The following is a 27,238-nucleotide window of genomic DNA, read 5'->3' on the forward strand; positions in this document are numbered from 1 at the left end:
CGGGGTCGGCTCGGAAGGGAATGTAGAGGCAGGCACTTGAATAAGCCCTGTTGAGGCGTTAGTCTGTCCTCACAGCAAGCCTGTCGGGTGGGTACTGGTGTTAATCTCTGTCATACAAAAGAAAATCCTAGGGCCTAGAGAAGTTAACTTGCCCAGGATTACCCAGCTGGAAAGTGTGAAAAAAGACACACAGTGGCTCCGTGTATTCAAGGACCAAGCAGACAGGTACGCAGGCAATAATCGTGCAAAACAGAAAGGGGTGAGTGCTGGCGCCCAGGTGGAAGCTTGCGGTAGGCTCCCGGGGAAGGAGTGTCAGGGGGCCACCTGGTACCGCTGTCCACCCCTCCTGGCCTGATGCTCTGCGCCTCTGTGATTTGAGCCGGGCTTTTAGGGAAGGCTAGGATTTCAGGCCCAGCTAGACCCGTGGTGCTTTCAGGGAGGGAGGAGTGCCTGGGCAAAGGCGCAGAGAGACGGGACAGTGCAGGGCGTGTTCTGGAACAGAAGGGAGTCCATGAACCTGGAGATGGTTTTGGTTTGGAGACAGTGGGAAAGGAGACTGCAGAGAGAGACTAGGAAGGGGCCTGCATGGCTGGACTTCATCCTGCGGGTGAGGGATCCGGCTCCTCTTACCATCAGCTCCTCTCAAGCAAAGAGTTTCAGCTCCCCTGGCAGGAGTCTAAGGACAGCCCCACATACTCCAGCCACCTGTCAGTAAGAAGCTGGGCTGGAGTGAGCAGCGCACAGTCGCCACCTCCCACCACATAGTGTGAAGGCCTTGCACGAGGCTTCCTGGCCCCATCAGAATTGTAAGAAAACCATGCACCTTGTTGTCCATGAGTAAAAGACTAATATTTTCTTAATATAGTAGTTTATGCAGAGGTCCCTTTCATGCCACACAAAGACCGTAATAATGCACGTGGAGGATGGGGAGGATTTCAGTGGATGGGGAGCTGGTGACCAGTTGAAAAGAAGCTTCTGGAGTAAACTCTTGGTGTCTGAGATCACGTGACAGGGATTGATCTGAGAAAGGAGAGGTGAGGGAAGGAACAGTGGCCTTAGGTGGAGGGCAGACTCAAACCCAGAACCAAGCCAGCCCACCCAGGTGCTGTGGCACCACCTACTACTTAAGAGCAAGACTCCCACCCGCATTGGGGTTTTCACCTAGAAACAGTTCAGCTTGTCCAGAACCTCCCAGCCTTGAAGACCCTTTAGAGTCCTACCTTGTTTGGGTCCTGCTTCCCTCCAAATAGTCTCTTAACCACTGTCCTAGACAAGTTTTTTTCTGCCTCTGCTCAAACTCTCCTTTTGTCTGTTTTTTTAGGTGTCCGTCCACATTCTAGTTCTCAGTGACTTTCTCTAAGTTAATCCACATTGGTTTCTAGTAGCCACTTATTCATTTTGAAAATAGTCACCGACCTTTTGTTGAGGAATTATTTTGCAGAATGTTATAAGGAGGCGTTGATCCTCAGGTCCCGATACCAAGAGTGTCTCTCTGCCCTGTAGGTCCCACATTCAGATGTAGGTGGCTCAAACAGTCCAGCTCCCTACCCAAGGCAAAATGTGCCCATTCTTCCTTTTCCCAGCTGCCGGTCACTGATACACCATGTGAACATTTCCAGTGACAGGGAAGCCCCTCATCTCTAATTAAGATGGTTGCTGCCCATATACAAGTCTAATTTTATGGCATATGTCCATTTTCCTCATCAGACTGCAGGGTATGTCACTGTTCCTGGTACAGCTACAAAAATGTCGGAGGCCATCATTTTTACCTTGAGCGGGTGGGAATTGGGAAAGAGAAAGAATCTTGTAGGGCTCATGCAGTGTCAAAAAACTCTGGACTGATGGAGATTTGATGTCATGGGGATTTTAGCTTGTGGGGGAGGGGCAGATGGGAAGAGGACAAAATGAGACTATCCTGGGGGAAGAGGAACTGGCCATTATATTTTATGTTTATTAAAAGGGGACATGAGATGTTTAAAAAAAAAAAAAGAAAGAAATTGAGCAATACTCTTGTTTGTGCCGTTTCAGTGAACCAGCTGTTTTTTTTGCTGGGTCATCATCAGTAGACAGTTCCTGTGTAATCATGAGGGGAGGTGCAGGCTGGGCTCTAGTAAATCTGCAGTTTGCCATTTCTCCACTAAAATGCTCAGCAATGCTAAGTCACTGTTTACACAGCAAAATTGCACTGGGTACCTGCCATGTGTCAAGGACTGTGGTATGAAAAGATGCAATACCATGTTCAGGGAGCCCACAGTATAGGCGTGGGTAGGAAATTACTGTGTAGGGTGGTAAGCACCGTGAGAAGGGTCTGCACTGTGCTGCAGAGGCCTGGAGTAAAGGCACCCACCCAGACATAGACCTAACATACCCAAACAGGTGATTGCCAGCCTGAGGTCTGGCATGTGGTACAGGAGAGCCCCACTTGTCCACACGTATTAGTGAGAGAGGGGCTCAATGAAGTCAGTGGGTGGAAAGAATGATGCCGGTTTCTTTTTTGTTTCTCAAAGATTTCCCCGTGGACGATGGCAGCCACGATTCAGGCCATGGAGAGGAAGATTGAATCGCAGGCTGCTCGCCTGCTTTCCCTAGAAGGTCGAACCGGGATGGCAGAGAAGAAGCTGGCCGATTGTGAGAAGACAGCTGTGGAGTTCGGGAACCAGCTGGAGGGCAAGTGGGCCGTGCTGGGGACCCTGCTGCAGGAGTACGGGCTGTTGCAGAGGCGGCTGGAGAACGTGGAGAACCTGCTGCGCAACAGGAACTTCTGGATCCTGCGGCTGCCCCCGGGCAGCAAGGGGGAGGCCCCCAAGGTAGCCCTGGGATTCCTTGGGGTTGGGGAGGTCAAGCGGCCAAACCTGTGAGCGTGTGGGTGAGCGAGTGTGACACTTGTGGTTCTAGGTGCCCGTGACGTTTGATGATGTGGCCGTGTATTTCTCCGAGCAGGAGTGGGGCAAGCTGGAGGACTGGCAGAAGGAGCTCTACAAGCACGTGATGAGGGGCAACTACGAGACACTGGTCTCCCTGGGTAAGACCTGACACTCATTTCTCAGGGATTTTGCAAGTCCTCAAACTTCTCCCTCCACATAGTTGTTTTCATGACAGTAATATGTAAATCACCAAAAACACTGTTGACCTTGCAAGTTGTTATCTGTTGTGAAAGATGAGCCCTGGGTGATGGAGTTAAAAGCTTCCTTCTCCCTGTGTTGAGTTTCCCAGAATGCCAGGCTGGGAAAGGCGGTGGCTTCTCTCCTACGCAGGCCCAGGGTGTGGACCTTTCTGTTCTTGCTGACTTGAAGCAGGAAGGCCCCTTCTGCTCTCAGATCCAGTATGTAATTGACTCAAATTAGAGAAAGACTCTTTCTTTCAGTCTTCTCCTACAAACATGCGTGGCTCTTATGGCGACGTGCCTCGAGGTCAGTGGAGAACATGGGCAGACGGTGCTGCTTGCAGCAGACATTGTCTTCATGCCTCAGAACTTTGCTTCCCTCAGCCCCTGGGGCTACTGCTGCTCTCCTTGTTTGATCCTGCCCAGGAAGGGCCTGGACTGTTCTTCCTGGGCTGATTTCCTCTTCCCAATGGTTTCTGTGTGACCCTGGAGCCGAGGGCAGCGAGGCCTGTTAGAGAGGACAGGAGCAGGTGCAGATGTGAGGTTATGTTTTGTCAGCACAAGTGCACTGCTGTTTAACGTGCGTGCTCTGCAGCAGTTTCTTCACCCTGGCACTGCTGACATTTGGGACCAGGTGATTCTGTGTGTCGGGGGCCATCCTCTGTATTGTAGGATGTTCAGCAGCATTCCTGGCCTCTACCGTCCAGATGCCAATCACCTTTCCCCCAGCCCTGGGCACGACAACCAGAACTGTCTCCAGACTTTGCCAAATGTCCCCTGGGAAGCAAAATTGCCTGCGGTTGGAAGCTCCTGCTCTGTGACAATCAAGGGATTTCATTTCTAAACCATTGTTGGTTTTCCGGGCTGACTGTCGCCAGCTCTGACTGGAACGTGGCAAAAACTGACCTTCTGTCTTTCCTCAGACTACGCCATCTCCAAGCCCGAGGTCCTCTCCCAGATTGAACAAGGGAAGGAGCCCTGCAACTGGCGCCGCCCTGGCCCCAAGATTCCAGATGTTCCTGTGGACCCGAGTCCAGGTAAGGGCTGGGAGAAGGCCAGGGAGGCATCAGGTGATGTACGGGAAACAGAGACGGAAAGGCCAGGAAGGGTGTGATCTTTCCAGAGAGAGCCGAGGAGAAACAGGAAACTTACAGGTTTTATGTCTGAGTTTTTTATAGTTGAGTTTTAATCTCTAACTTATTCAGCTAATGCTCCAGAAATGAACACTTTCTAACAGGTGGCAAACCTAATCTCTGAGGAAGAGACAAAGGCAGGGGACAGGATGAGGGGAGGGAGAGGAGGACACTGAGAGGGAAGGCAGGAGCATAGTAGACCCTTGAACAACGCAGGGGCCAGGGGCACTAGCCCCGGTCCCACCCAGCCAAAAATCTACATATAACTTTTGACTCTCCAAAAAGTTTACTAATAGTTTTCTATTGACCAGAAGCCTTATTGATAATACAGACAGTCAATAACACATATTCTGTATGTTCTATGTGTTACAAAGTGTATACTTACAATAAGCTAGGGAAAAGAAAATGTTACTAGGAAAATCATAAGGAAAAGAAAATAGGCTGGACGTGGTGGCTCACACCTGTAATCCCAGCACTTTAGGACGCCGAGGCAGGCAGATCACGAGGTGAGGAGATCAAGACCATCCTGGCTAACACGGTGAAACCCCGTCTCTACTAAATATACAAAAAATTAGCTGGGTGTGGTGGCGGGCGCCTGTAGTCCCAGCTACTCGGGAGGCTGAGGCAGGAAGAGTGGCGTGAACACAGGAGGTGGAGCTTGCAGTGAGCCGAGATTGTACCACTGCACTCCAGCCTGGGCGACAGAGGAATTCCTCTGTCTCAAAAAAAAAAAAAAAAAAAAAAATATTTACTAATTAAGTGGAAGTGAGTCATCATAAAGGTCATCCTCATTGTCATCTTCAGATTGAGTAGACTGAAGGAAGAGGAGGGGTTGGTCTTGCTGTCTCAGGCGTGGCAGAGGCAGAAGAAAATCCACTTAGAAGTGGGCCTGCATAGTTCAAACCCATGTTGTTCAAAGTCAGCTGTATATTGACAACAAAATTAATTCAAAGTTTTGCAAAGAGTCAGCCTTGCCTCGAAGAACCAACCTTAATTTAAACCCATAGCAGTTGTAGAACATACACCCCTTGGTCAGCCTTATGGTTCGGTATTAGAAGCACACATTTATTTAAGGTGAATCTGGTTACCAGAAATCAGTGTCCCAGATTTCCCTGGAGCCAGTCAGCACCTTTGAAAGTTAAGGGAAGGACAGGTAGACACAGGAGAAAAACCAAATCCCGAAAGTGAAGATCTGCTGGGTCATTTGACCACGGAGACCACATCTCTGCAAGGCTCGACCCCTGATTCCTCCAGAAGACCCGCCCTTGACCGTCCCACCTGCCTCGGTTTTCCCTTTCGCCTGACACTGAGAAAGGTGGTGTTCCACAGAGGCCCTCCTGTACTGCACTTGTGTGAGATTAAATGCATCCCCCATGTTCGTCATCTCATGTCAGTCAGATTTGTACTTTCCTAAGGGCAGAAGCATGTTCCGAGCTGGGCGCTTTGCCAGTCGTCATCAGGACATTGACAGTTTAGTTCTACAGATGTATTTGGAGAATTTTCTAGGTGTCAAGGACAGTGCTGAATGCTAGAGGACAGAAAGACGGCTGAGAACACATACTATTGGGCTGGAAAAGAGGGTTACAACCCATGCACATCCAGCTTCCTAGCCTGGGTGGGAGGTTCTGGGTGGGTGGGTTTCGTTGTATTTACACCGTGTGTGGAGGCTTCCCTCAATTCCAGAGCATCATTAAACAAGAATAAAGAGGGGCCTCGAAATATGCTGGTTACTGGTAAGACACTGTAACACTCTCTAGCTGCATCGTTTGATGTTCAGCAGCTCTACCTAAATGGTGGCTTCTACCCACCATTAGACAAGATGAGTAGACACAAACTCCACTGTCCACCTTGAGCCTGTTGGCAGGGATTCTGTGTGGCCTTTCTCTCTCTCCCCTTTGTCTGAGAAGCCAGGACTCCCAGCTTATCCCTTGCCACATTTGGCCTTGCCCATCCCTTGTGAGACCTCACCTCCCCTTCTCACCTCCTGTACATCCCTCCACTGAACCTTGTGGGATTCAGGGCTCAGCAGACCACGCAGGTACTGAGTGCTCCCTGCTCGGACTGAGCTCCAGGGGACTGCAGCCCTCTGAGTGCTTGTCATCCTCTTCCCTGCCTCCCTCTGAGCCCAGGCCCACCGGGGACAGGGTCCTGACCCCTCAGATTGTGCTTCTGCCAGCCTCAATCCCTGTCTAGAGACCCTGCCTTTGGGTCTCAGGCCTTGTCTTTGTGCTGCTTCTGCAGACCTTCCCTCTCTTCTTGTCACTCTTCCTGCCCTCAGTCTTGGCCATGGCAGCCTCCATGCGGATGGTCCTGTGCACCCTCCACCCATCCCACGGCCATCCGTGACTGTGATGACAGTGACTGTACCACACCCACCATCTCCATCTCCAGCACACCACTCCCTGGCCGCCTCCTGCCGTCCCTTCAATTCCCTGTCTGGTGTCCTATTCCAGCAATTTCCAGTCCTTCAAGACCTACAAGCCATCAACCCTGCTGCCTTTTCACTGCCCTAGCTCATCCTCATTTCCCTCCATGCCCACCACTGTGGTTCCCCCTTGCACACAGCCTCAGCGCTCTTACCCATTTTGGTCATTGTATCCACCTGTGAAATCCACTGGTGTTCTGCACCTGCAGCCAGGCAGCTGCACGTGACTGCAGAGAACCAGGTAAGCTGGCTGCTGGTGTCACATGACATTCACGACCAGTGACTTCAGTGGGCGCTCTGCCACACTGTCACACTGTGTCTCCTTAGCCCAGGGGCCAGCAAACTGTGGCTGAGGGCCAAACCCAGCTCATCTGTTTGTGTATGGTGCACAACTGAGAATAGTTTTATATTTTAACCCTTTTTTTTTAAATTACAGAGAAACACACCACTCGCACAGCCCTCCCCACGCCATCTGTCTGCACCTGTGCCCCCTTCTCTGCCTTCACTCCTGTGACTGCTAAACTGTCAGCTCTCCAGCCAAAGTTCTCCTGCAATCTGGCGCCAGATCCCACCTCATGCCACCGTCTCAAGGGCAACACAAGCAATCATGCCTTGACCTCTACCCCTGCAGCCCCTGCCTGCTTCTCTGCTCCCCTTTGTGGCAGAGCCCCTCGGGGACATCTGTGCTTGCTGTCTCCTGCCCCTTCCCTCCCACTCTGTTACCTCTTCCACCAAAACCTCTCCAACTTTCGTTACCAGGGCCCTCCATGGTGCTGAAAGTTCTGTCTTCTTACTTGGCCTTGTCCCCTGTACTCTGCCACCTAGGCCCATTATCTACTGCTAAGGTTGTCACCAGCCCCTTTCCTCCTGCTCTGATCCCCCAGAGTCTCGTCTCAGCCCAGCAGAGTGATCCCTTTTAGACCCAAGTCGGACGCAAGTCCTGGCTTTCCATCTGACCCGCACCATCGGCTCACCTCCTCCACTTTTCTCTCACTCTGCCCAGCTGCACCATCCATGTTGCTGTCCCCTCTGCCCTGTGCCAAGGCCTTTGCAGTGCCCTCTACTGGGAGTGCTCCTTAGGCAGGTCCCACCTGCAGGCCTTTCCTGTCATTGGTACTGCAGCCCCTCCCCACCCAGGACTCCGGGCCTCCTTTCCTGCTTTGGGTCTTCCGTGTCAGACAGCGTCACGTCATATATATGTTTCCTATTTATACATTCATCATATGTCAGGTCTCCATTAGAATGTCAATTTCAAAAGTAGAAAGATTTTTATCTGTTTAATCATTCTAGGAACCTAGAATATTGCCTAGTACAGAGTAGGAATTCAGTAATTCAATAACTATTTGCTGAATGTATGCTGTTTCAAAATTTAAAATGTGTGTGTGGGGGGGGTGTGTGCGTGAAATAATGTATTTCTGATACCATTTAAATCCCTTTTTAGGTCTCCCAGGCCTCCCTAGGGCAACCCCTTGTCCTGAATTTTCTGTGTTTATTCTTCCTATCCACATTTTAAAACGTCTGCTGTGTACTTTGGTAGCTGTAAACAATATATAGTATGGTTTTTTTGTGTTCTGAAAAATTACATAGATGTTGTTATATTTATCACTCATTATTCTGTATTTCAGACGTATCCGTGTTGATACATGTAGATCAAGTTCATTACTTTTAACAGATGGTTAATATTCCAGAAGCAACTATATTGTAATTTATTTTCCATTCCTCCACTGATTGGCACTTAAGCTTTTTCTGATTGTTCACTCTCACAAGCGATACTGTAGTGAGCGTTCTTGCGCCTGTTTCTTTGTGCCCCTGTGGGGATGCTACTCCAGGAAACAGATCCAGCAGTGGCCTCACCACATCGTAGGCTTGATTTCACCTTTTCTGCTACTGTATGGCCCTCCCCCGGGTACCCAGTGCCAACAGGTGCTCCTAGAACTTGCTTCCTAACATCTTTGCCCAGTTTCCATAATTACATTTTTGCCAACCTGATGGGGGTGAGGTGGCCTCTCGTTTCAACTTGTATTTTCCCTACTGTTAGTGAATATGTGCACCCTTTTTATATGATTATTTGGCTGCCTCTCCAGTGAATTGTCTTCTGTTTTTCTGTTGAGATAGTCTTCATTTTCTTATTGATTCAGGGCTTCTTTGTATGTGTTCTAGATACGAATCCTTTGTCTCTTATTTGCATTACAAACATTTTCTCCGTGTCGGTGGTAGGTCTTTTAACGCTGTAGTTCTTGTATGCAAGTTTTCACTGTTGAATCAGAGTCAAACGTGTCAGTCTTTTCCTTTATGATCTGTGCTTTTTGTGTAGTAAGAGATCTTTGCTTACCTCACTCAAGGTCAGAAAGATATTCTCTCTTTTTTTATAAATTTTTAAAAGTTTTGCTTTTCAAATTTAAGTCTTTAATTTATCTAGAATTAAAATATGCGTAGCTTGCAAGGGAGGGTTTCAGTTTTTCCTCCGACAACGATGGTCTGATTTTCCAACAAAGTTTGCTGAATGTGTTAGCTTTTCTCCACTGATTTGTGATGCCATTCTGTCCTGAGCCAGTTTCTGCATGTGCACAAGGCTGTTTCTGGGTGCTTTCTTCTGTGTCATTGGTCTATTTGTCAGTCTCTGCACCAACACCTTGCTCTTTTAGCTTCATAATAAGCCTTGATATCTAGTAGACTAATTCTTCTCTACTTGTTGTTCCAAAAATTGTCTTGGCTATTCTTGGATCTTTGTTCTTTTATATGAATTTTGGGATCTGTATGTCAAGTTCCTAAGAAAATCCTGTTGGAAATTTGATTGAAACTGCATTTACTTTACAGTCTAATTTCTGGAGAATTGCTCTCATTACAACATTAGCCTTTCTAATAACTGGAAGACTCATTTATTGAAGGCTTGCTTCTATGTGCTTGAGTAAGATTTTACGGTTTTCTCCTGATAGTTTTTCATTATAAATGGGAGTTTTACAGTTTATTACATGTATTAATAGTTATTGCAGGTATACAGGTATGCTGTTGACTTTCATTTAAAAAAAATCTTGCTCTCATGTCTAATGGTTTGTTTCTTTATATTGTCTTGGATTTTTTATGTAGATTATTATATCCCCTACAAATCATACAAAGATTGTGTCTGCTTTTTAACTTTTTATAACTTTATTTTTCTTGTTTAGCAGTTTGACTAGGACATTGTTGAATAGCAGCAGTGATAGTGGCATCCTGTCTGTGGACAAGATATATTTCTAGAGTTTTAGCCTTAAGTATGATTTTTGCCTTTGGCTTTTGAAAATACTGTCGAAGACATTTCTTTCTAACCAGGCTACCCAAAAGTTTTTATTGCAAACAAGTGTTACATTGTATCAGATGCTTTCCTTTTAAAATATTGTGTTTTGTTTCTTTAAAACAGCGGTCCCCAACCTTTTGGCACCAGGGACCAGTTTTATGGAAGACAATTTTTCCACCGATGGGGGGCCAGGAGGATGGTTTGGGGATGAAACTGTTCCATCTCATAAGAAGGGAGTGTGACCCAGACCCCTCGCATGCACAGTTCACAATAGAGTTTGCGCTGCTGTGAGACTCGAATGCCACCACTGATCTGACAGGAGGCATAGCTCAGTCGGTGATGCCAGCGATGGAGAGTGGCCGTAAATACAGATGAAGCTTCACTTGCTCGTCTTCCACCCACCCCTTGCTGTGCAGTCCAGGTTCCCCAGGGCATGGGGACCCCTGTTTTACAACATTGTTACTGTGTATTATACATAACAACAAACAAAATACATACAGAACAAAATTCATATGACCTTTAGAGATGAGTAGTAAACCCGTATTCGCAACACCCAGCATGAGAGAGAGACCGCAGCTTGAACCTCCTGGACCCCCGTCCTTCCCTGATCACACCCCTTCCTTCCTTTTATAGTGTACATAAACTGAAAATTCAGAAATAGAGTCCCTTGCCTTTCTTTACATTTTTATTCTCTCAGTATGTATCCTAAGTAATACATTTGGTTTTACCTGCTTTTGAACTATTTTATAAGTGGAATCATACCACATATGTTCTTCCTTAACCTGGTTTTCTCATTTGCCATTATGTTTTTGAGAGCCATCTATGTTAATGAGCTGTAGCTCATTCATTTTCATGATTTTCAGCACTTTACAGTTTTGTATTTTATGACCATAACACAATGTATTTATTCCTTCTACTGTTGGTGGGTGTTCGTGTTGTTTCTTTTCTTTTTTTTTTTTTTTAGCTGTTTTTGCTGTTGTGAACATTCTTATGCATATGTAAAAGTTTCTCTAGGTGTAGAGCCAGGAGTGGAACTGCTGGGCCATAGGAAAGAAGAGATACGTGTTCAAACTTTTCCAGGTGATGTCAAGTGGGGATACCGGCTGGTATTCCCAGGAGGGCCTGGGGGTTCCAATCACACCTTATCCTCACCAGCCTGGGAAATGCTGTTTTTATTTCTGCCCATTTGGTGTGAGGGAAAGGGTTTAAAATTTATGGTTTAAAACCTGGATTTTCCTAATTAATGAGATTGAACATTACATCCTCTATTTGTGAGCTATTTGTCCTTCCTCTTCTGTGAAATGTGTGTTTATGTCTTCTGTGCATTTTTTTAAGTTGTGTTTTGTTGATAGAGTCTTGTTCTGTTGCTCAGGCTGGAGTGCAGTGGTGCAATCTTGGCTCACTACAACCTCCGCCTCCTGGGTTCAAGTAATTCTCCTGCCTCAGCCTCCCAAGTAGCTGGGAATACAGGTGGGCATCACCACGCCCAGCTAATTTTTGTATTTTTAGTAGAGACAGTGTTTCACCATGTTGGCTAGACTGGTCTTGAACTCCTGACCTTAAGTGATCTCTGCCTGCCTCGGCCTCCCAAAATGCTGCGATTACAGGCAAGAACCACTGTGCCTGGCCTGTAAATGTTCTTTACGTATTCTAAATATTAATCTTTTTGTCAACTATGTGTGTTGCTGTTATCTTTTCCATTTGTAGTATATTTTAAAGAACAGATGCTTTTCATTTTAAAGTACTTAGATTTACTAGTCTTTCCTTTATGGTTTATCCTTTTTGTGCCTTAAACAATTAGGAAATGTTTACGTTCTTCAGTGCTGTAGCGCACCAGTGCACCTTCTCATACTTCCTACTAAGGGTTTTCAGAGTTCATCTTTCATGTTCAAGTTCTTCATCCTTCAGAAATGGACTTTTGTGGTGCTCTGAGGTGGAGACTCTGCTTCTTTTTCACTGCACTTTGGCTCTTCTTTCCCTTTGCTCTTTCAGATAAACCCTCAAATTGCCTTATCAAGTTTCATGAAAAATTCCAGTTGGGGTTATGGTTGCAATTGCATTCCATCTATTAACATTTTGGAGAGAATTGACACTTTTACTATATTCAGTCATGTTACCTGTGAATGCCCTAAGTCTCTCCATTTGGTTCGTCTATAATGTCGCAATGAAGTTTTATATTTATATTAAAGTCTTGGACATATTTTATTAGATATATATTCCTAGGTTCTTTTTTTAAAAAAAAAAAAACTTTTGTCGGTGCTATCTTTTTTTTAAATTGTATTTTCTGTTTGTTGCTGTTGGGGACTTGAGGGCAGAGAATACCCCTCTCTAAATGCTTTTTCTCCCGTCACAAGAGCTCATTCCAATGTCTCTGCCCTTTATGCAGAATTATGCCCTGAATTATCAGTAATAAAAATAGCTTAGCCTCACCTGTCTTCCTCTTTTGTTTTGTTTCTGTGTTTGTTAAGACCCTTGATAAGGAAGAAAATTGTAATTGATAGGCTTTCTCAAAACCTCACAGTATTAATATATAAAATGTAGTTGTCTTTCATTTATTTAACGATCTAGGAACCCTACTAAAATTTTCATTAATGCTAATAACCTTTCTATTGTCTAATCATTCTCAGATTTTCTGAAAAGTTAATCATATCTATGAGTAATAATTTCTTTTTAAATATTTATGGGTTTTTTTTTTTCTTGTTTTATTGTGTTGACTGAGAACTCCCAGAAAATCTTTAAATAGAAATGATGATACCAGGTATCCTATTGGTTCATTATTTTAAAGAGAACACTTTTAACTTTTCACATTGAGTATAATATTTGCTAAAGATTTTGTTTACAAATATCCTTTATCTGGCTAAAGAAGTTTCCTTTGTCTGTGGTTGGCTAGGTGTTTCTAACAGTAATGACTTGAATTTTATATAATTTCTTTTGGTATCCATTGAGATGATTATGCGTTTTTTTTCCTTAACCTGCTAGTAAGGCAAATTATGTTACTTTCTAATGTTGAAACAACCTTGCAGTCTTGGAATAAACCTAACTTTGTCATGATCCTTTATGTACATTGCTGTATGCTAATTATTTTGTTTAGGATTTTTGAATCTTTGTTCATGGATGAGATGGGCTTGTAATTTTCTTTCGTCAGACCGTCTTTGTCTGGTTTTGGTATTAAAATATGAGCTATGATGTATTCATTCTGTTTTAAATTTCAGAGAGTTTTGTAATGTTGGAATTATCTATTCCTTGAATGTTTAGTAGAAAACACCAGTGGGGCCACCTGAGCCTGAAGTTTTCTTGGTGGGGAAGATTTTTTACTACCAATTTAATTTATTTTAGTTATAGGACTATTCGGGTTTTCTATTTCTTCTTTAGTTTTGGCAGGTTGAAATTTTTCTAGGAATTTGTCAGTTTCCCCAGAGTTTTTGAATTACTTGGAATAACATAATATCCTCTATATCTTTTAAATCTCTGCTACATTTATCATTATGTTCCCTTCTTCATTCTTCCAATTGGTTATTGGTGCTGTCTCTCCCATTCTCTTGATAATCTCGCTAGAGGTGAATTGGTTTAATAGTCTCTTCGAAGAACCAACTTTAACTATATTCTATCTTTGTCTTCCCTTTTATTAGTTTATGATACTCTTATATGTATTATCTCCTTCTACGTTTGAAAAGGTTTTTAAATGTTATATATTTTCTGATGTCTTGCATTGACTGCTTAATCCATTAATTTTGACCCGTGTGTTTTGTTTTGTTTTTTTTTTTTTTACACGATGTCTCGCTCTGTCGCCGGGCTTACAGTGGCGCGATCTTGGGTCACTGCAATCTCCACTTCCCGGGTTCGAGCCATTCTCCTACCTCAGCCTCCTGAGTAGCTGGGACTACAGGCACGAGCCACCACACCCAGCTAATTTCTGTATTTTTAGTAGAGATGGGGTTTCACCATGTTGGCCAGGATGGTCTCAATCTCCTGACCTCATGATCTGCCACAGCCTCCCAAAGTGCTGGGATTATAGGCTTGAGCCATTGCTCCCGGCCCCTGTGTTTTCTTTTTTAATGCAAACATACAAGGCTATAAAATTTCCTCTGAGTACCATTGTAGCTGTGGCCCATACATTTTGATAGATAATATTTTCATTAATACTGGGTTCCAGATATCTTCTAATTTTCATTGCGATTTTTTTCTTAGACTCAGATTATTTAAAAAGCAATATATTTTAAAATTTTAGTATGTATGGGAGTTATTGATTTCAAACTTAATTATGTTGTAGCTAGAAAATGCAGTGTGTAAAATACTAGTCATTTAAATTTTGCTGAAGTCTGTTTCATGACCTAGAAAGTGTTCATTTTTCCTTAATGCTCTGTGTAGCTTAAAAAGCTTGTGTTTTCTGTGTTTGGAATCTATTTCGGTTCCTTTGATCAGGTTTATTGGTAGAGTTGGTCAAATTTTATGTAACCTTTAGTTAGCTAGATTTATCAATTACAGAGAGATACATCAAAATTCCCCACTGCAAGGATGGATTTGCTCATTTCTCCCTAGAGTTTTATCAGTTTTGCTTTATTATTTTGAAGCTGTATTATAAGCTTAAAAAATTAGAGTTATTGAGTAGGCGTGGTGGCTCACGCCTGTAATCCTAGCACTTTGGGAGGCTGAGACGGGTGGATCACCTCAGGTCAGGAGTTTGAGGCCAGCCTGGCCAACATGGCGAAACCCCGTCTCTACTAAAGATACAAAAAATAGCCAGGCATGGTGGCACACATCTGTAATCCCAGTTACTCGGGAAGCTGAGGCAGGAGAATCGCTTTAACCTGGGAAGTGGAGGTTGTAGTGAGCCGAGATTGCACCATTACACTCCAGCCAATGTGACAGCAAGACTCCATCTCAAATAAAAAAACTTTAGAATTATTTTATCTTCCTGGTTAGTTTACTATTATGCAGTAATTCTTTTTATTTCTATGAATATTTTTACTTTTAAAGTTTATTTCATGTGATATGGTATAGCTAAATCATTTCTTTACATTGTTCTGGCTTAGTACATCTTTCATTCTTTTACATTGCTTTCTGCGTCCTTCTGTTTAGGTATGTCTCTTGTAAACAGCAGATAGCTGGGGGATTTGTTTGGTTTTAGTCTGATAATCTTTACCTTTACCTTTTAAATATTCAAACAGTAACCACTATCCGCATGTAGCTACTGAGCACTTGGAATGTGCTATATGGATAAAATACATACCACATTTCAAAAACCATGAACAAAAACAAGCCATATGTACAAAACATGCATGTATAAAATAATATAAATCATTTTATATTGATTTTGAAATAACATTTTCAATATCTTGGGCTAAATAAAATATACTGTTAAAATGTATTTCACCTGTTCTTACTTTTTTAACATGACTACCAGAATACTTAAAATTAGATATGTGGTTCACATTCTTTTGTCTTCTTACCTCTGGTCTAGACCATTTACATTGATTATGGTTATTAGTTTATTTGGATTGTTTTCTACCATCTTAAACTGTACTGTTAATCTTTGGTTCTGCCTTTTCTGTATTTTTCCTGCCCCTCCTTTGGGAATTATTCATTTAGGTTTTTCCTTTTCAAACTTTTGTTATTTTTAATTAATTTGACAGTTAATATATTCTATTTCTATTGTTATAGAGGAGTCTTTAGAAATTTTTTCTTCCTTTAGAAGTTATTTTTTGTGGGTCTGCTGGTAATGAACCCTCACTTTGTGTGTGTATATGAGTTTATATATATTTATATGTGTGAAAATATCTTTATTCCATCCCTATACAGTGAGTCCTCTGTATTTATGTGTTCCACATTTGTGGATTCAAGTAACTGCACATTTGAAATATTCAGGAAAAAAGGTGTCTACTAAACATACACAGATGTTTTTCTTGTCATTATTCTCTGAACAATACAGAGTAATAACTATCTACATAGCATTTATGCCATATTAGGTATTATAAGTAATCTAGAGGTGATGTAAAGTATACAGGAGGATGTGTGTGGGTTATATGCAAATACTATACCAGTTTATATAAGAGACTTGCGCATTGTGGATTTTGGTATCCATGGTGTGCCCTAGAACCAATCCCCCACTGACACCAAGGGACAACTGTAGTGGAAAGACATAATTTTAGCTTGAGTGTTATTTTCTCTTAGCTTTTGGAGATAATTTGCCCCTTTTTTCTGGGCTTTTGTTGTTATTGAGAATCTGCCACCAGTCTAATCAGGATTCCTTTGTGGATGATCTGCATTTTTTCTTTCCCTGCTTTTAGGTCTCTTGTCTTGGGTAATCTGCAGTTTTACTACAATGTGTCTAGATGTGGGTTTATTTTCTTTTATCCTGCTGTAATCACTAAAATGTTTCACCAATTTGGGAAAATGTGTTATCTTCCCTCTTTGAATTTTGCCTTGCCCCCTTTCTCTCTAACCTTTTATTCTGGAACTTTTTCATATTATCCTTTAAAACTTCGAACCCCTCTTTATATTTTCAGCTCAGTCTCTATGTTGAGGTTGGAATAATTGTTTTTTTGTTTTGAGATGGAGTCTTGCTCTGTCAACCGGGCTGGAGTGCAGTGGTGCGACTCGGCTCACTGCAACCTCCGCCTCCCGGGTTCACGCCATTCTCCTGCCTCAGCCTCCCGAGTAGGCTGGGGTACAGGCGCCTGCCACCACTTCCAGCTAATTTTTTGTATTTTTAGTAGAGACGGGGTTTCACCATGTTAGCCTCGATCTCCTGACCTCGTGATCTACCCTTCTTGGCCTCCCATAGTGCTGGGATTACAGGTGTGAGCCACCGTGCCTGGCCAAGGTTGGAATAATTTATTCTATCTTCTAGTTAGTTCACTATTCACCATTCAGTCATTTCCATTCCATTGTTTAACCTACACATTGGATTTTAAAATTTCAGTTATTGGCCAGGCACAGTAGCTCACGCCTATAATCCTAGCATTTGGGGAGGCCAAGGCTGGCAGATTGCCAGAGCTCAGGAGTTCAAGACCAGCCTGCAACACAGTGAAACTCCATCTCTACTAAAATACAAAAAAACTAGCCGGGCCCAGAGGCGTGCACCTGCACTCCCAGCACTACTGGGGAGGCTGAGGTAGGAGAATTGCTTGAACCCAGGAGACAGAGGTTGCAGTGAGCCAAGATTGTGCCACTGCACTTCAGCCTGGGCAAAAGAGTGAGACTCCATCTCCAAAAAAAAAAAAAAATTGTTATTTTTTTTCTTTCTTTTTTTTTTTGAGCAAGAGTCTTGCTCAGTCCCCAGTCTGGAGTGCAGGTGTGTGACTTGCTCACTGGCAAGCTCACCTCCCAGGTTCCCGCCATTCTCCTGCCTCAGCCTCCAAGTAGCTGGAACTACAGGCGCCCGCGCCATTGCCCAACTAATTTTTTGCATTTTAGTAGAGAAGAGGGTTTCGCCGGCGCGCCGGGGAGAGAGGAGGGACCGCGCGGCGAGAGGGGATGCCCGGCGCAGAGCAGGCCGGGGAGAGAAGAGGAAACCAGCAGCAGCGAGAACGCCGAAGGAGCCAGGGCAGAAAAGAGGAGCCAGAGGAAGAAGGGAGAGAGAACAGACAAGAGGAAGCCGGGAGAGGGAGGGGAGACCAAGGGGAACAAAGAACAGTCACAGAACGATCGCGGAGACAACAAAGACGGAGAGAAGAGGCGAGAGAAAGGAGGAAGGCGGCCGGGCAGGCACCCGGAAGAGCCCAAAGAGACGACGCGGCAGGGAGACGGACACCGGAAAGCAGGAGGGACGCAGGAAAGGAGAGACAGCCAGGCCAAGCCAAAGCAGGCCACGGAGGGAAGGGGACCCGCAGGCCAAGCGGGAGATCCAGGGAGGCAGGCGGACCCCGGGGGGGGAGCGGCCGGGCGCAGGGGGCGGAGACGGGGACCAGAGGCACACAGGGCCCGGAGGGGATGGGCAAGGAAGGCGCAATGGCTCGGCGGCGGGGCGCACGGGCCGGTGTTCACGCCAGGATCGGTTTCTCAATCTCCTGACTCATGATCGCCCGCCTCGGCCTCCAAAGTGCTGGAGAGGGCAGGGCAGGATTTGACAGCGACACGTGAAGCACCCCAGCAGAGGCGGCGCCCAGGGGCGCGGAACCCCACCAGCCCGCGCAGAGCTCTATATATTTGCTTGATTCTTTTCAAAATTTGGTCAGTTTTGATAGTCTTGTTTCCTCACACTTTCACTCTCCTTTTTTATTTCTGTAAATAATCTCATTGATTATTTGAAAGCTATGTTTAAAATGCTTTCCTCCTGAGAATGTGTATGTGTTCCTCGGCTGGTCATCTGATGCCAGTGCAGACTTAGGACCACTTCAAGCTACAGTCTTGACCTGGAAGTTTTTGGACCACAGTGGCCCTCCTGAGTAGCTGGGACCACAGGGGATGCCACCATGCCTGGCTAACTTTTTTAAAAAAACTTTTTTTTTCCCCTCTGTGGAGACAGGGTCTTCTATGTTGCCTAGGCTGGCTTTTTTTGTTTGTCCCCTATTTGAGACAGGGTCTCACCCTGTCACCCAGCCTGAAGTGTAGTGGCGCAAACATGGCTCACTGCAGCCTCAAACTCCTGGGCTCAAGAGCTCCTCCCACCTCAGCCTCCCGGAGTGCTGAGATTACAGACATGAGCCACTGTACCCAGCCTACTCCGCAATTTTAGATATTCCACATTGGGAGGAATTTCTGTTTCTTTGCACATCTAGCCAGCCATATGTCAGAAATAGAAGAACTAAATGTTGTTTTTACATCTGTTGAGATGATTATTGTTTTTGCTATTAATCTTAACTTTGTTCATTATATTTTCTAGTATTATCCTTGAGCTCTCAGAATAAACCCAATGTGTTCTTAATATATTATGTCTTTTTCTTTTTTGAAAATATATTGCTGGGTTTGATTTGTAATTCTTTCATTTAGAATCTTTACATATCTGTTCATATATGAGATTATTTTTTAAATTTGTTCATATACGACCCCTCTAGTTTGTGCAACAAAAATTGTCTTAGCCTCATAAAATGAGTTGACAGATGTTTTCTCTCAACATTTGAAGATATTCCATGATCTTCTGATATCCTAGTTGCTAAAGAAAATCTACTCTTAGTCTGAATGTCATTATTATCTCTTGGGTACCTGTTAAGATTTTTCTCTTTGTCTTTCGTATGGTTCCATTTCACATGAATGTTGTCTAGGTTTGTTTGTTTGTTTTATTACCTACTTGGGAATTGGTCTGTTCCTTCAAACTGTAGACTTACAATGCCATCAGTTTTGGAAATTTCTCAACCATTATTTCTTTACCTATTGCCATTACTCATTTCTCCATTTTCTTCTTCTGGGATTTCTACCAGCATGTGTTGGAATTTCTCATTCTATCCTCCATGTCTCTTAACTTTTTCATATTTTTCATTCTTTATCTCTCAATGTTGTACTTTGGATTATTTCCCTGGGTCTGTCTCCCAAGTCACTAATATTCTCTCTAGCTGTGTTCAGTCTGTTGTCGTTGAGCCAGAGCCATCCATTTGAGTTTTTCATTTCCATAACTGCCTCTGTCATTTCTGGAACGTTGAGTTCTTTTTCAAATCTACCTTTTTCAAAATAATTTACTATTCTTGCCTTAAAGATTCTGTTATCTCTTTGATGATCTTAGACATACTTAGGTTACTGTATCATTCAGCCTCTCCTTTTTTTCTGTAGTTCTTGGGAGTGAACTCTGCCATGACTGTCATGGCCATTTGGCACCTCTTCTGTTTTGTAAGTTTTAGTTTTTCTTCTGGTTTTAGTTTTCCCTTAGGAGCCCCCTGTGGACTGCATTGTGTGGGTGCCCCTCTGAGGCAGATCTGCATTTGCCCATGCTGGGGCCTCCTAAGTTGCCATGGCTCTCAGCCAATTTTTCTGTGAATTTCTCAGTTTATGGTGTCTGCCCGTGTGGGTAGTGTGAATTCTGTGTGGACATGGGATTCCAAGTTTTTATGCGTTTCTTTCCCACACATAGCCCTGGACAAGTAGGCTGCTTCCTGGTGGCTCCCGCAGGCAGATGGAGTTTTCCTAGTCCCCATCTCACAGACAGGCCACAGCCTATGGCTCCTGGCTTCAGGCAGGTGGCTCGGCCACACTCCCAGCCTCACATGGACATGAAAGCCCAGCCCCTAAGGCCTGTATCCTATTCCAACAACTCTAGGTCACTTGCCTTCCACTGTAACTCTTGATTGGACTTTGTGTGTTCTCTGTCATTCTTACCTCTGGGATCTTTTCTTTTGCACTCACTTAAATATATGAGGGGGGTAAGGTTTTGGGGGGACTTGGGGTTCACTTTTGTCCAGGATTTCTGTGTTTCAAGTGAGGGCAGGCCATCCCCAGGGCAACTCAGTCTCCCCCTGGACTGGCAGCCTAGCCCTGAGAATGTGCTTGTGTATTCTTCCCCTCCCCCACCTCACCCTTTCCTGCCCTACCCGCATTCCCAATACCATGTGACCTCAGGCTCTGCCCTAGGCCCCCATCCTATTTGCTGCTGCCTCCCTTCCCACCAGGCTCTTTTGCTGTTGGACCCTTGTAAGGCCCCTGTGTCTACCTCTCCAGCTAGGTGCGTGTCTGCCCCAGACCTCTTGGGGCCGTGATGCTGTATCCTCACACTCGCTCCCTTTCCTAGGCTCGGGGCCCCCAGTTCCCGCCCCAGACCTCTTGATGCAGATCAAGCAGGAGGGTGAGCTCCAGCTCCAGGAGCAGCAGGCCCTGGGCGTGGAGGCATGGGCAGCCGGGCAGCCAGATATCGGGGAGGAGCCCTGGGGCCTCAGCCAGCTGGATTCCGGAGCAGGAGACATCTCCACGGACGCCACCTCTGGTAAGTGGCTGAGACGGGGACATAAGGAATGAGTTTCAGGGATCACGGGAGGGACAGGGGAGGGCTCGTGGCAGCATGGGGGAGCTGTGGGCCCTCAACACTTCCGACCTGACAACTTTAGAAATTTTCCCATCTTAAGGTGGGACTGTACTAAAGGACTTGTCTCGAGCTTCTCTCAGGTTGCAGATGCTGTTCCTGGGTGTCTCTCTGGCCCTGTTCCAGTGGCCCCTGCATAACTGTGCGGCAGCTCCTCTTGCCCCATCTTTGGGCGTTGAAGTCACTGGCTGCCTCTATTCAAGACGAGCCCACGTGAAACACAGCAATGATGTCTGAGCTTCCCACTGCCTCAGAGTGGGGGACAAAAGAACTGGGATCAGAGAGGCTAGGTCCTCGTGCTCACTCAGAAAAGCCCCCAGTGGGGAGGACCTCAGAGCTTAGCCTGCTGTCCTCCCCAGCAGTCTTCTGTCCATCCCTCCCCTAACCCACAGGCTCTGTTCTCCCCTTACTGCAGGTGTCCATTCCAACTTTTCCACCACCATCCCACCCACCTCCTGGCAGGCGGATCTCCCTCCCCACCATCCCTCTTCAGCATGCTCGGACGGGACCCTGAAGCTCAACACAGCAGCCTCCACAGAAGGTACGGGTGGCAACAGGAGGAAGGGAAAGGCCATGCTTGCCTGTGGGGAATACCTCCGTCCAGGCGTCCCATTTTCATTGGTGAACTGCTCTGACCTTCCAGCCAATAGACATTAGGGTGTCTGCACTCTTATGACCCTTTGCACATTCTGTTCTTTATCTCCTTCCCAAATCATAGGCGTCCGCAGCCCTTCTTGAGGACATCCATGTTTCAGTCTGTTGCTTTTTCATATGGTGTTAAGTGGTGTATTCTAATAAGCTGATCGATTGAAAGATATACCTCCTCCCCAGGCTTAAGCAACTGTGGCTTCTCTCTGGCATGGAAGAAAACAAAACTGAACTGAAACCACTTCTTAGATATTGGTACTACCAAAGACAGGTGTCTGAAAGCCAATTTCAGAAGAACTGCCACCAGATTTATCTGTTAGCTTTCTGTTTAGTTCTGTTTTAAAGCCCAGTCACCTGTTACTTTAATAATGTCATATTTTAGCACCCAAAACACGTGCTAATAGCTAAGATCCCTGATGTGAAACCTCAGAATGTGAAGTTCAAGTACACTTATATAAAATCAAACACATTCTTATTCACTAATATTTTTATCATTAGCTAGTGGGTCCATTTATTGAATGCTGCTGCATGTCAAATAGCTCACTAAGGCACTTTCAGACATGTTGTCTGGTTTAATCCTCACACCTGTGAAGTGGGCATTCACAGATGAGCTGTGGGTTAGGAACTGCCTGCAGCCCACAGCTGGTGTGTGGCTGAGCTGTCTGAACCCCCATTCCCTGCACTGCGGTGGGGCACACTACCTGCAGCAGTCCGAATTCCTTTCTGAGGATCAATTCATGCTCAGCCTTAACAACCACACTGAAAAATGGAACCTGGGGAGCAGATATGATGGTGGCTTTTCCTGTGGTGAAGGTGCCAGAACACTGGTGTCCTCGGGTGGGAGGCAGCCTCACAACCACTAGGCTGCTCTGCTGAGCTGCCCTCTGAGCCCAGCCACAAGGGCCTTGGTGGAGTTCGTGTGGCCAAGCAGCTGCTGAGCAGGTGATGGTGGCAGATTGTGGCTCACTCAGCAGGTAAGGGACAGGTCAATATCTGTCTTTTTGTCTTTCTCAGCAGATGTAAAAATTGTAATAAAAACAGAAGTCCAGGAAGAGGAGGTGGTGGCCACACCTGTACATCCTACTGACCTAGAGGCTCACGGGACCCTGTTTGGACCAGGCCAGCCCACACGGTTTTTCCCTAGTCCTGCCCAGGAAGGAGCCTGGGAAAGCCAGGGCAGCTCCTTCCCCAGCCAGGACCCTGTGCTGGGGCTGCGAGAGCCCGCCCGGCCTGAGAGGGACATGAGTGAGCTCAGCCCTGCTGTGGCCCAAGAGGAGACCCCTCCTGGGGACTGGCTCTTCGGGGGGGTCCGGTGGGGCTGGAATTTCCGGTGTAAACCGCCAGTGGGCCTGAACCCCAGGACGGGGCCGGAGGGGCTTCCTTACTCCTCCCCAGATAACGGAGAGGCCGTCTTGGACCCCAGCCAGGCCCCGAGGCCCTTCAACGAACCCTGTAAATACCCTGGCCGGACCAAAGGCTTTGGCCACAAGCCAGGGTTGAAGAAGCACCCCGCGGCGCCCCCCGGGGGCCGGCCCTTCACCTGTGCCACGTGTGGGAAGAGCTTCCAGCTGCAGGTCAGCCTGAGCGCGCACCAGCGCAGCTGTGGGTTGCCCGACGGGTCGGGCCCTGGCACAGGCAGTGGCGGCGGCGGCGGCGGTGGCGGTGGCGGTGCTGGCGGCGGCGGCAGCAGCGGCAGTGGTGGGGGCAGCGCACGGGATGGCAGCGCCCTGCGGTGTGGGGAGTGCGGCCGCTGCTTCACGCGCCCTGCGCACCTCATCCGCCACCGCATGCTGCACACGGGCGAGCGTCCCTTCCCCTGCACGGAGTGTGAGAAGCGTTTCACCGAACGCTCCAAGCTCATCGACCACTACCGAACGCACACGGGCGTGCGGCCCTTCACCTGCACCGTCTGCGGCAAGAGCTTCATCCGCAAGGACCACCTCCGCAAGCATCAGCGCAACCATGCGGCGGGCGCCAAGACCCCTGCCCGAGGCCAGCCACTCCCGACGCCGCCCGCACCACCCGACCCCTTCAAGAGCCCCGCCTCCAAAGGACCTTTGGCCTCCACAGACCTTGTGACCGACTGGACTTGTGGCCTCAGTGTCTTGGGACCCACCGATGGCGGGGACATGTGAGTGCCCCCAGCCCCGTGACCCTGGCTGGCCGCACGTGTAAAAAGCCCAGGGTGCAGGCAGCAGGGCGGCGTGGAAGCTTCAGGCAGACGCAGGACGGGGAGAACCCAAATGTCCGAGTTGCTGAACTGATGATCACTGGAGAAGGAGAAACTATCCACCAGGACAGCTGCCACCTCGAAACCAAGTAGAATTCTCTGTGAAATGGGAGCGCTGTAGAATTTTAAGTAATTTAATTGCAAACCTGTTTTTTTTTTTTTTTTTTTTTTTTAATTCTTGAGGAAAAAGCTGGAAAGTAGTAATAGGGCCATTTAAATTTTGTAGGTACTTTTGGTTTTCAGGGCTTGCATTTCTGTCACTATCTCACTGAGTCTGATAGTGTGTTGGAAGGTTAGCCAGTTGGGGACCCCTGGCCCGCTGACTCCTGGGGATGGGATCTCGTGGGCACCCCTGCTCTGCCCAGGTGGGCTGAGTGAGCCTAGAGCACCAAGCCCTTGGGCAGTGAGGGCCATTGGGTCCCTTGGAGCGCACCTCAGCGCAGCAGGAAGGACCCTTCCAGGAATAGCGTTTGCATTTCCCAGCTTGCCTCTCCTGAAAAGGTCCGCCAAAAGCGCTGGCCCCAGCTTTTCTCTATTTCAGGCCGTCTGCGGTACCCGTCCCAGGGGCACTTGGTGGTGTCTCCTAGTGTGTGACTCCTAGGCCTCATAAGGACGAGTTGTCTGAAATCACAGCATTAGGTCTGGAGAGATGGAGAAGCTGAAACTGGGGAGCTGCACCACCCCGGGAGCAAAGCCTGGCCGCCCACCCCCACCTGGGGCTGCCTCCCAGATGCTTCTGTCTCCTCTTCACTTTGTATGGTGGTTTCTCATTTTCAAAATGCATCTCATTTGATCATTACTGTGACCTTGGGAAGCAGCAGGACAGGGATTTCTTTTTAGAGGTGCAAACCGCTCAGAGGGGACACACCTCGGCCTCTCACTGTGGGTACACATGGTGTGCCATGAGTGGGGAAGAGCAACAGGCGAGACGTCTCATCCTACTGGAACATCATTGCGGGGAAGCAGAGATTTCCAGGTTTTCCCTCTTAAAATATTTGTCCCACACCGACAAGAGTCCAGTCACCAGGCCTCGAAGGAACTTCTGCTTGTAGCAGCCACCTCCGCTGTGCCCTAGCCTCCTTAGCATGTGCACTCTCAGACCTGTTGGGGGCACTTGGAGGGCCCAGCTCACGAGACTGGGTATGGGGGCCAAGTGGCTTGTTCATTCCAGCATCTAACATCATAAAGGTGGGCCCAGATTTCTTAATTCGACCACAGTGCTGTTCCTACCACACAAATATCCATTCCTGTTTTGTTGAAGCAGCCACTGGTCCTCTTGTCTCCCCTGCAGAGGGAGGGACCTGGCAGCACCCATTCATTCAGCCCCTTCATGCATACTTTTATTAGGCAATAGACTAGTTAAGAAAATTGTTTCTATGTACTGTATATTTTGTACCTGTTTACACTTCTAATATTGATATAACTGATATTTTGAAAAATAAGAGAAAACATCCTGTTAAAATAAAACCTAACCAGCACCAAGGTGGTTTGTTGGGTTCCATTCCTAGGCGTGTGTCTTTGTCACTGATGCCCCCAAACATGCCCTCCAAGGGGCTGTCCGGTCAGCTTTCATAATGCCCTCCTTCTGGGCTTGGTCACCTGGACCCAGACCGGTGACTGACCTTGAGAACTAGGAATGGAAGATTCCAGAGAAATTTGACTCTGTGAAGAGAAACTGACATTTAGAGAGAGAATCAAAACACATCAAATCACTTTCCAACAGGATATAAACATAGTTTGTGTCATTACATTGTATATGATTTGAGATGACATACATGAAGATAGGAAAGTCTGGGAGAAAAATTGCAGAGTATCCAAGATAAATGGATGTTGGATGCTTTCTTCTTGCATGTTTTTGGGGTTTTGTTTTGTTTTGAGGCAGAGTCTCGCTCTGTTGCCCAGGCTGGAGTGTAGTGGTGTAATCCCGGCTCACTGCAACCTCCGCCTCCTGGGTTCAAGTGATTCTTCTGCCTCAGCCTCCCAAGTAGCTGGGATTACAGGCACCAGCCACCACACCAGGCACCACACCACACCTAATTTTTGTGTTTTTAGTAGAGAGGGGGTTTCACTATGTTGGCCAGCCTGGCCTCAAACTCACGATCTCAGGTGATCTGCCCACCTTGGCCTCCCAAAGTGCTGAGATTACAGGCGTGAGCCACCACACCCGGCCTCTTCTTGCATCTTTTCTTGGCTGGGCATGAGGTGAAGAAAGGATCGTGATGCCTGTAGTTGTAATCCAGGTCTTAGAGCAAAGTCTAGCCAATGGCAGTTGAGCCAGGCTAGCACCCATATTCCCATCAGCCAGAGTTAATAATCATTACCATTTTATCTCGAGTTTTCAGTCTTCTGTTTTGGTCATAGCCTTTTTAAGAAAATGAAAATGTCAAATCCACCTTAATTTTTGCCACAGCGGGCATGGGAGAAGATCTGCCCTGGCTGCTGTGAGGATAACTGGGGATGGGAATGTGCTGCCCTCCTTGTCAGCCCTGACCTCTCTGCTGTGCTTCTGGTCCACCTGCTCCCTGGCTGAGTCTGGAGTAGCCTCTGGTGTCTGGTGCCAGCTTGGGGCACCTCTTCACCCCATACCCTCCCCAGTGATCTTGTGTGTTCTCACACTCCCTCTCATCCACACACCACATGCAGAAATCTGGAGTATCGTGGCCAGAATCCTGGTGCTTGGTTTCCTAAATGAAGCACTCCTTGGTCTCTGGTTTGGGTGCCTCTCACCAAGACAGAGAACACAGGTAGCAACGGGCTTGGGCAGGGGAGTTGAGTTCTGCCTCATACATCCAGAGGAGGTGCCCAGTCAGTTGTGAGGGAGACCAGACGAGTACCAGCGAATGAGGGGGCCACCACTCCCCACGGACTTCCTAGGAACTCTTGCACTACCACTGTCCCAAAGCATCATGCTTGGCCAAGCACAGGGTTCCCTTCCTCTGGTAGTTTCCTGCTGCTGCTGCTGCTGCTGCTGCTGCTATAACAAATGATAAGGAACCCAGTGGCTGAAACCAGCACACGTTTATCTTACCATTCTGGTGATCAGAGTCCAGAATGAGTTCTGGAACCAAAATCAAGGTATCGTGAGGGCAGAATTGCTTCCAGAGGCAGAGGCTTCAGAGGAAAATTCATTTCCTCCCCTTTTCCAACCTCTAAGTCTCCCTCCATTCCTTGGCTTGTGGCCCCTTCCTCTACAGGAGTCACTCTGACCTCTGTTTTCATTGTCACATCTTTTTGTGACTCACTGCCCTGCCTTCTTTCATTAAAGACCCTTGGGATTACATTGGGCTCACTTAGATAATCTCTCCCTCTCAAGATCCAAACCTAACCAAGTCTGCAAAGTCCCTTTTGCTACATAAGGTTAACACATTCATAGGTTCTGGGGACTAGGATGTGGACATCCTGGGCGAAGGGGTGTGTTATTCAGCTTACCACACCTCCCAAAACTCAGGGCAACCCTCATTGCTTCTCTGAGGCCAGGCC

The 27,238-nt window shown here is 46.7% G+C and overlaps 1 protein-coding gene across 4 annotated transcripts; it reads left to right on the top strand.

Annotated features, from left to right (window-relative positions):
* Nucleotides 1-25,241, top strand: ZNF746 (zinc finger protein 746). Of its 4 annotated transcripts, none has more exons than XM_017862419.1 (7): nt 1-225; nt 2,508-2,807; nt 2,896-3,022; nt 4,027-4,140; nt 20,593-20,784; nt 21,296-21,421; nt 22,543-25,241. In XM_017862419.1, the coding sequence occupies exons 2-7, from the start codon at nt 2,523-2,525 to the stop codon at nt 23,661-23,663; spliced, it is 1,965 nt and encodes a 654-aa protein (XP_017717908.1). In that variant the 5' UTR covers nt 1-225; nt 2,508-2,522; the 3' UTR covers nt 23,664-25,241. The 4 variants fall into 4 exon arrangements, with proteins under 4 accessions (XP_017717908.1, XP_017717909.1, XP_017717910.1 ...); XM_017862420.1 differs by having other exon boundaries at nt 22,546-25,241; XM_017862421.1 differs by having other exon boundaries at nt 2,941-3,022.
* The last annotated feature ends 1,997 nt before the right edge of the window (nt 25,242-27,238 follow it).

The sequence above is a fragment of the Rhinopithecus bieti genome, unplaced genomic scaffold (assembly GCF_001698545.2).
Source record: "Rhinopithecus bieti isolate Rb0 unplaced genomic scaffold, ASM169854v2 scaffold_64120, whole genome shotgun sequence".
Lineage (NCBI taxonomy): Eukaryota > Metazoa > Chordata > Mammalia > Primates > Cercopithecidae > Rhinopithecus > Rhinopithecus bieti.

Excerpts from the sequence above, each read along its gene's own strand:
- ZNF746 (XM_017862419.1), top strand. The coding sequence starts at position 2,523 with ATGGCAGCCACGATTCAGGCCATGGAGAGGAAGATTGAATCGCAGGCT. Across the intron at positions 3,023-4,026 it reads CGAGACACTGGTCTCCCTGG|ACTACGCCATCTCCAAGCCC; the intron begins GTAAGACCTGAC and ends GTCTTTCCTCAG. Across the intron at positions 20,785-21,295 it reads CTCCACGGACGCCACCTCTG|GTGTCCATTCCAACTTTTCC; the intron begins GTAAGTGGCTGA and ends CCCTTACTGCAG.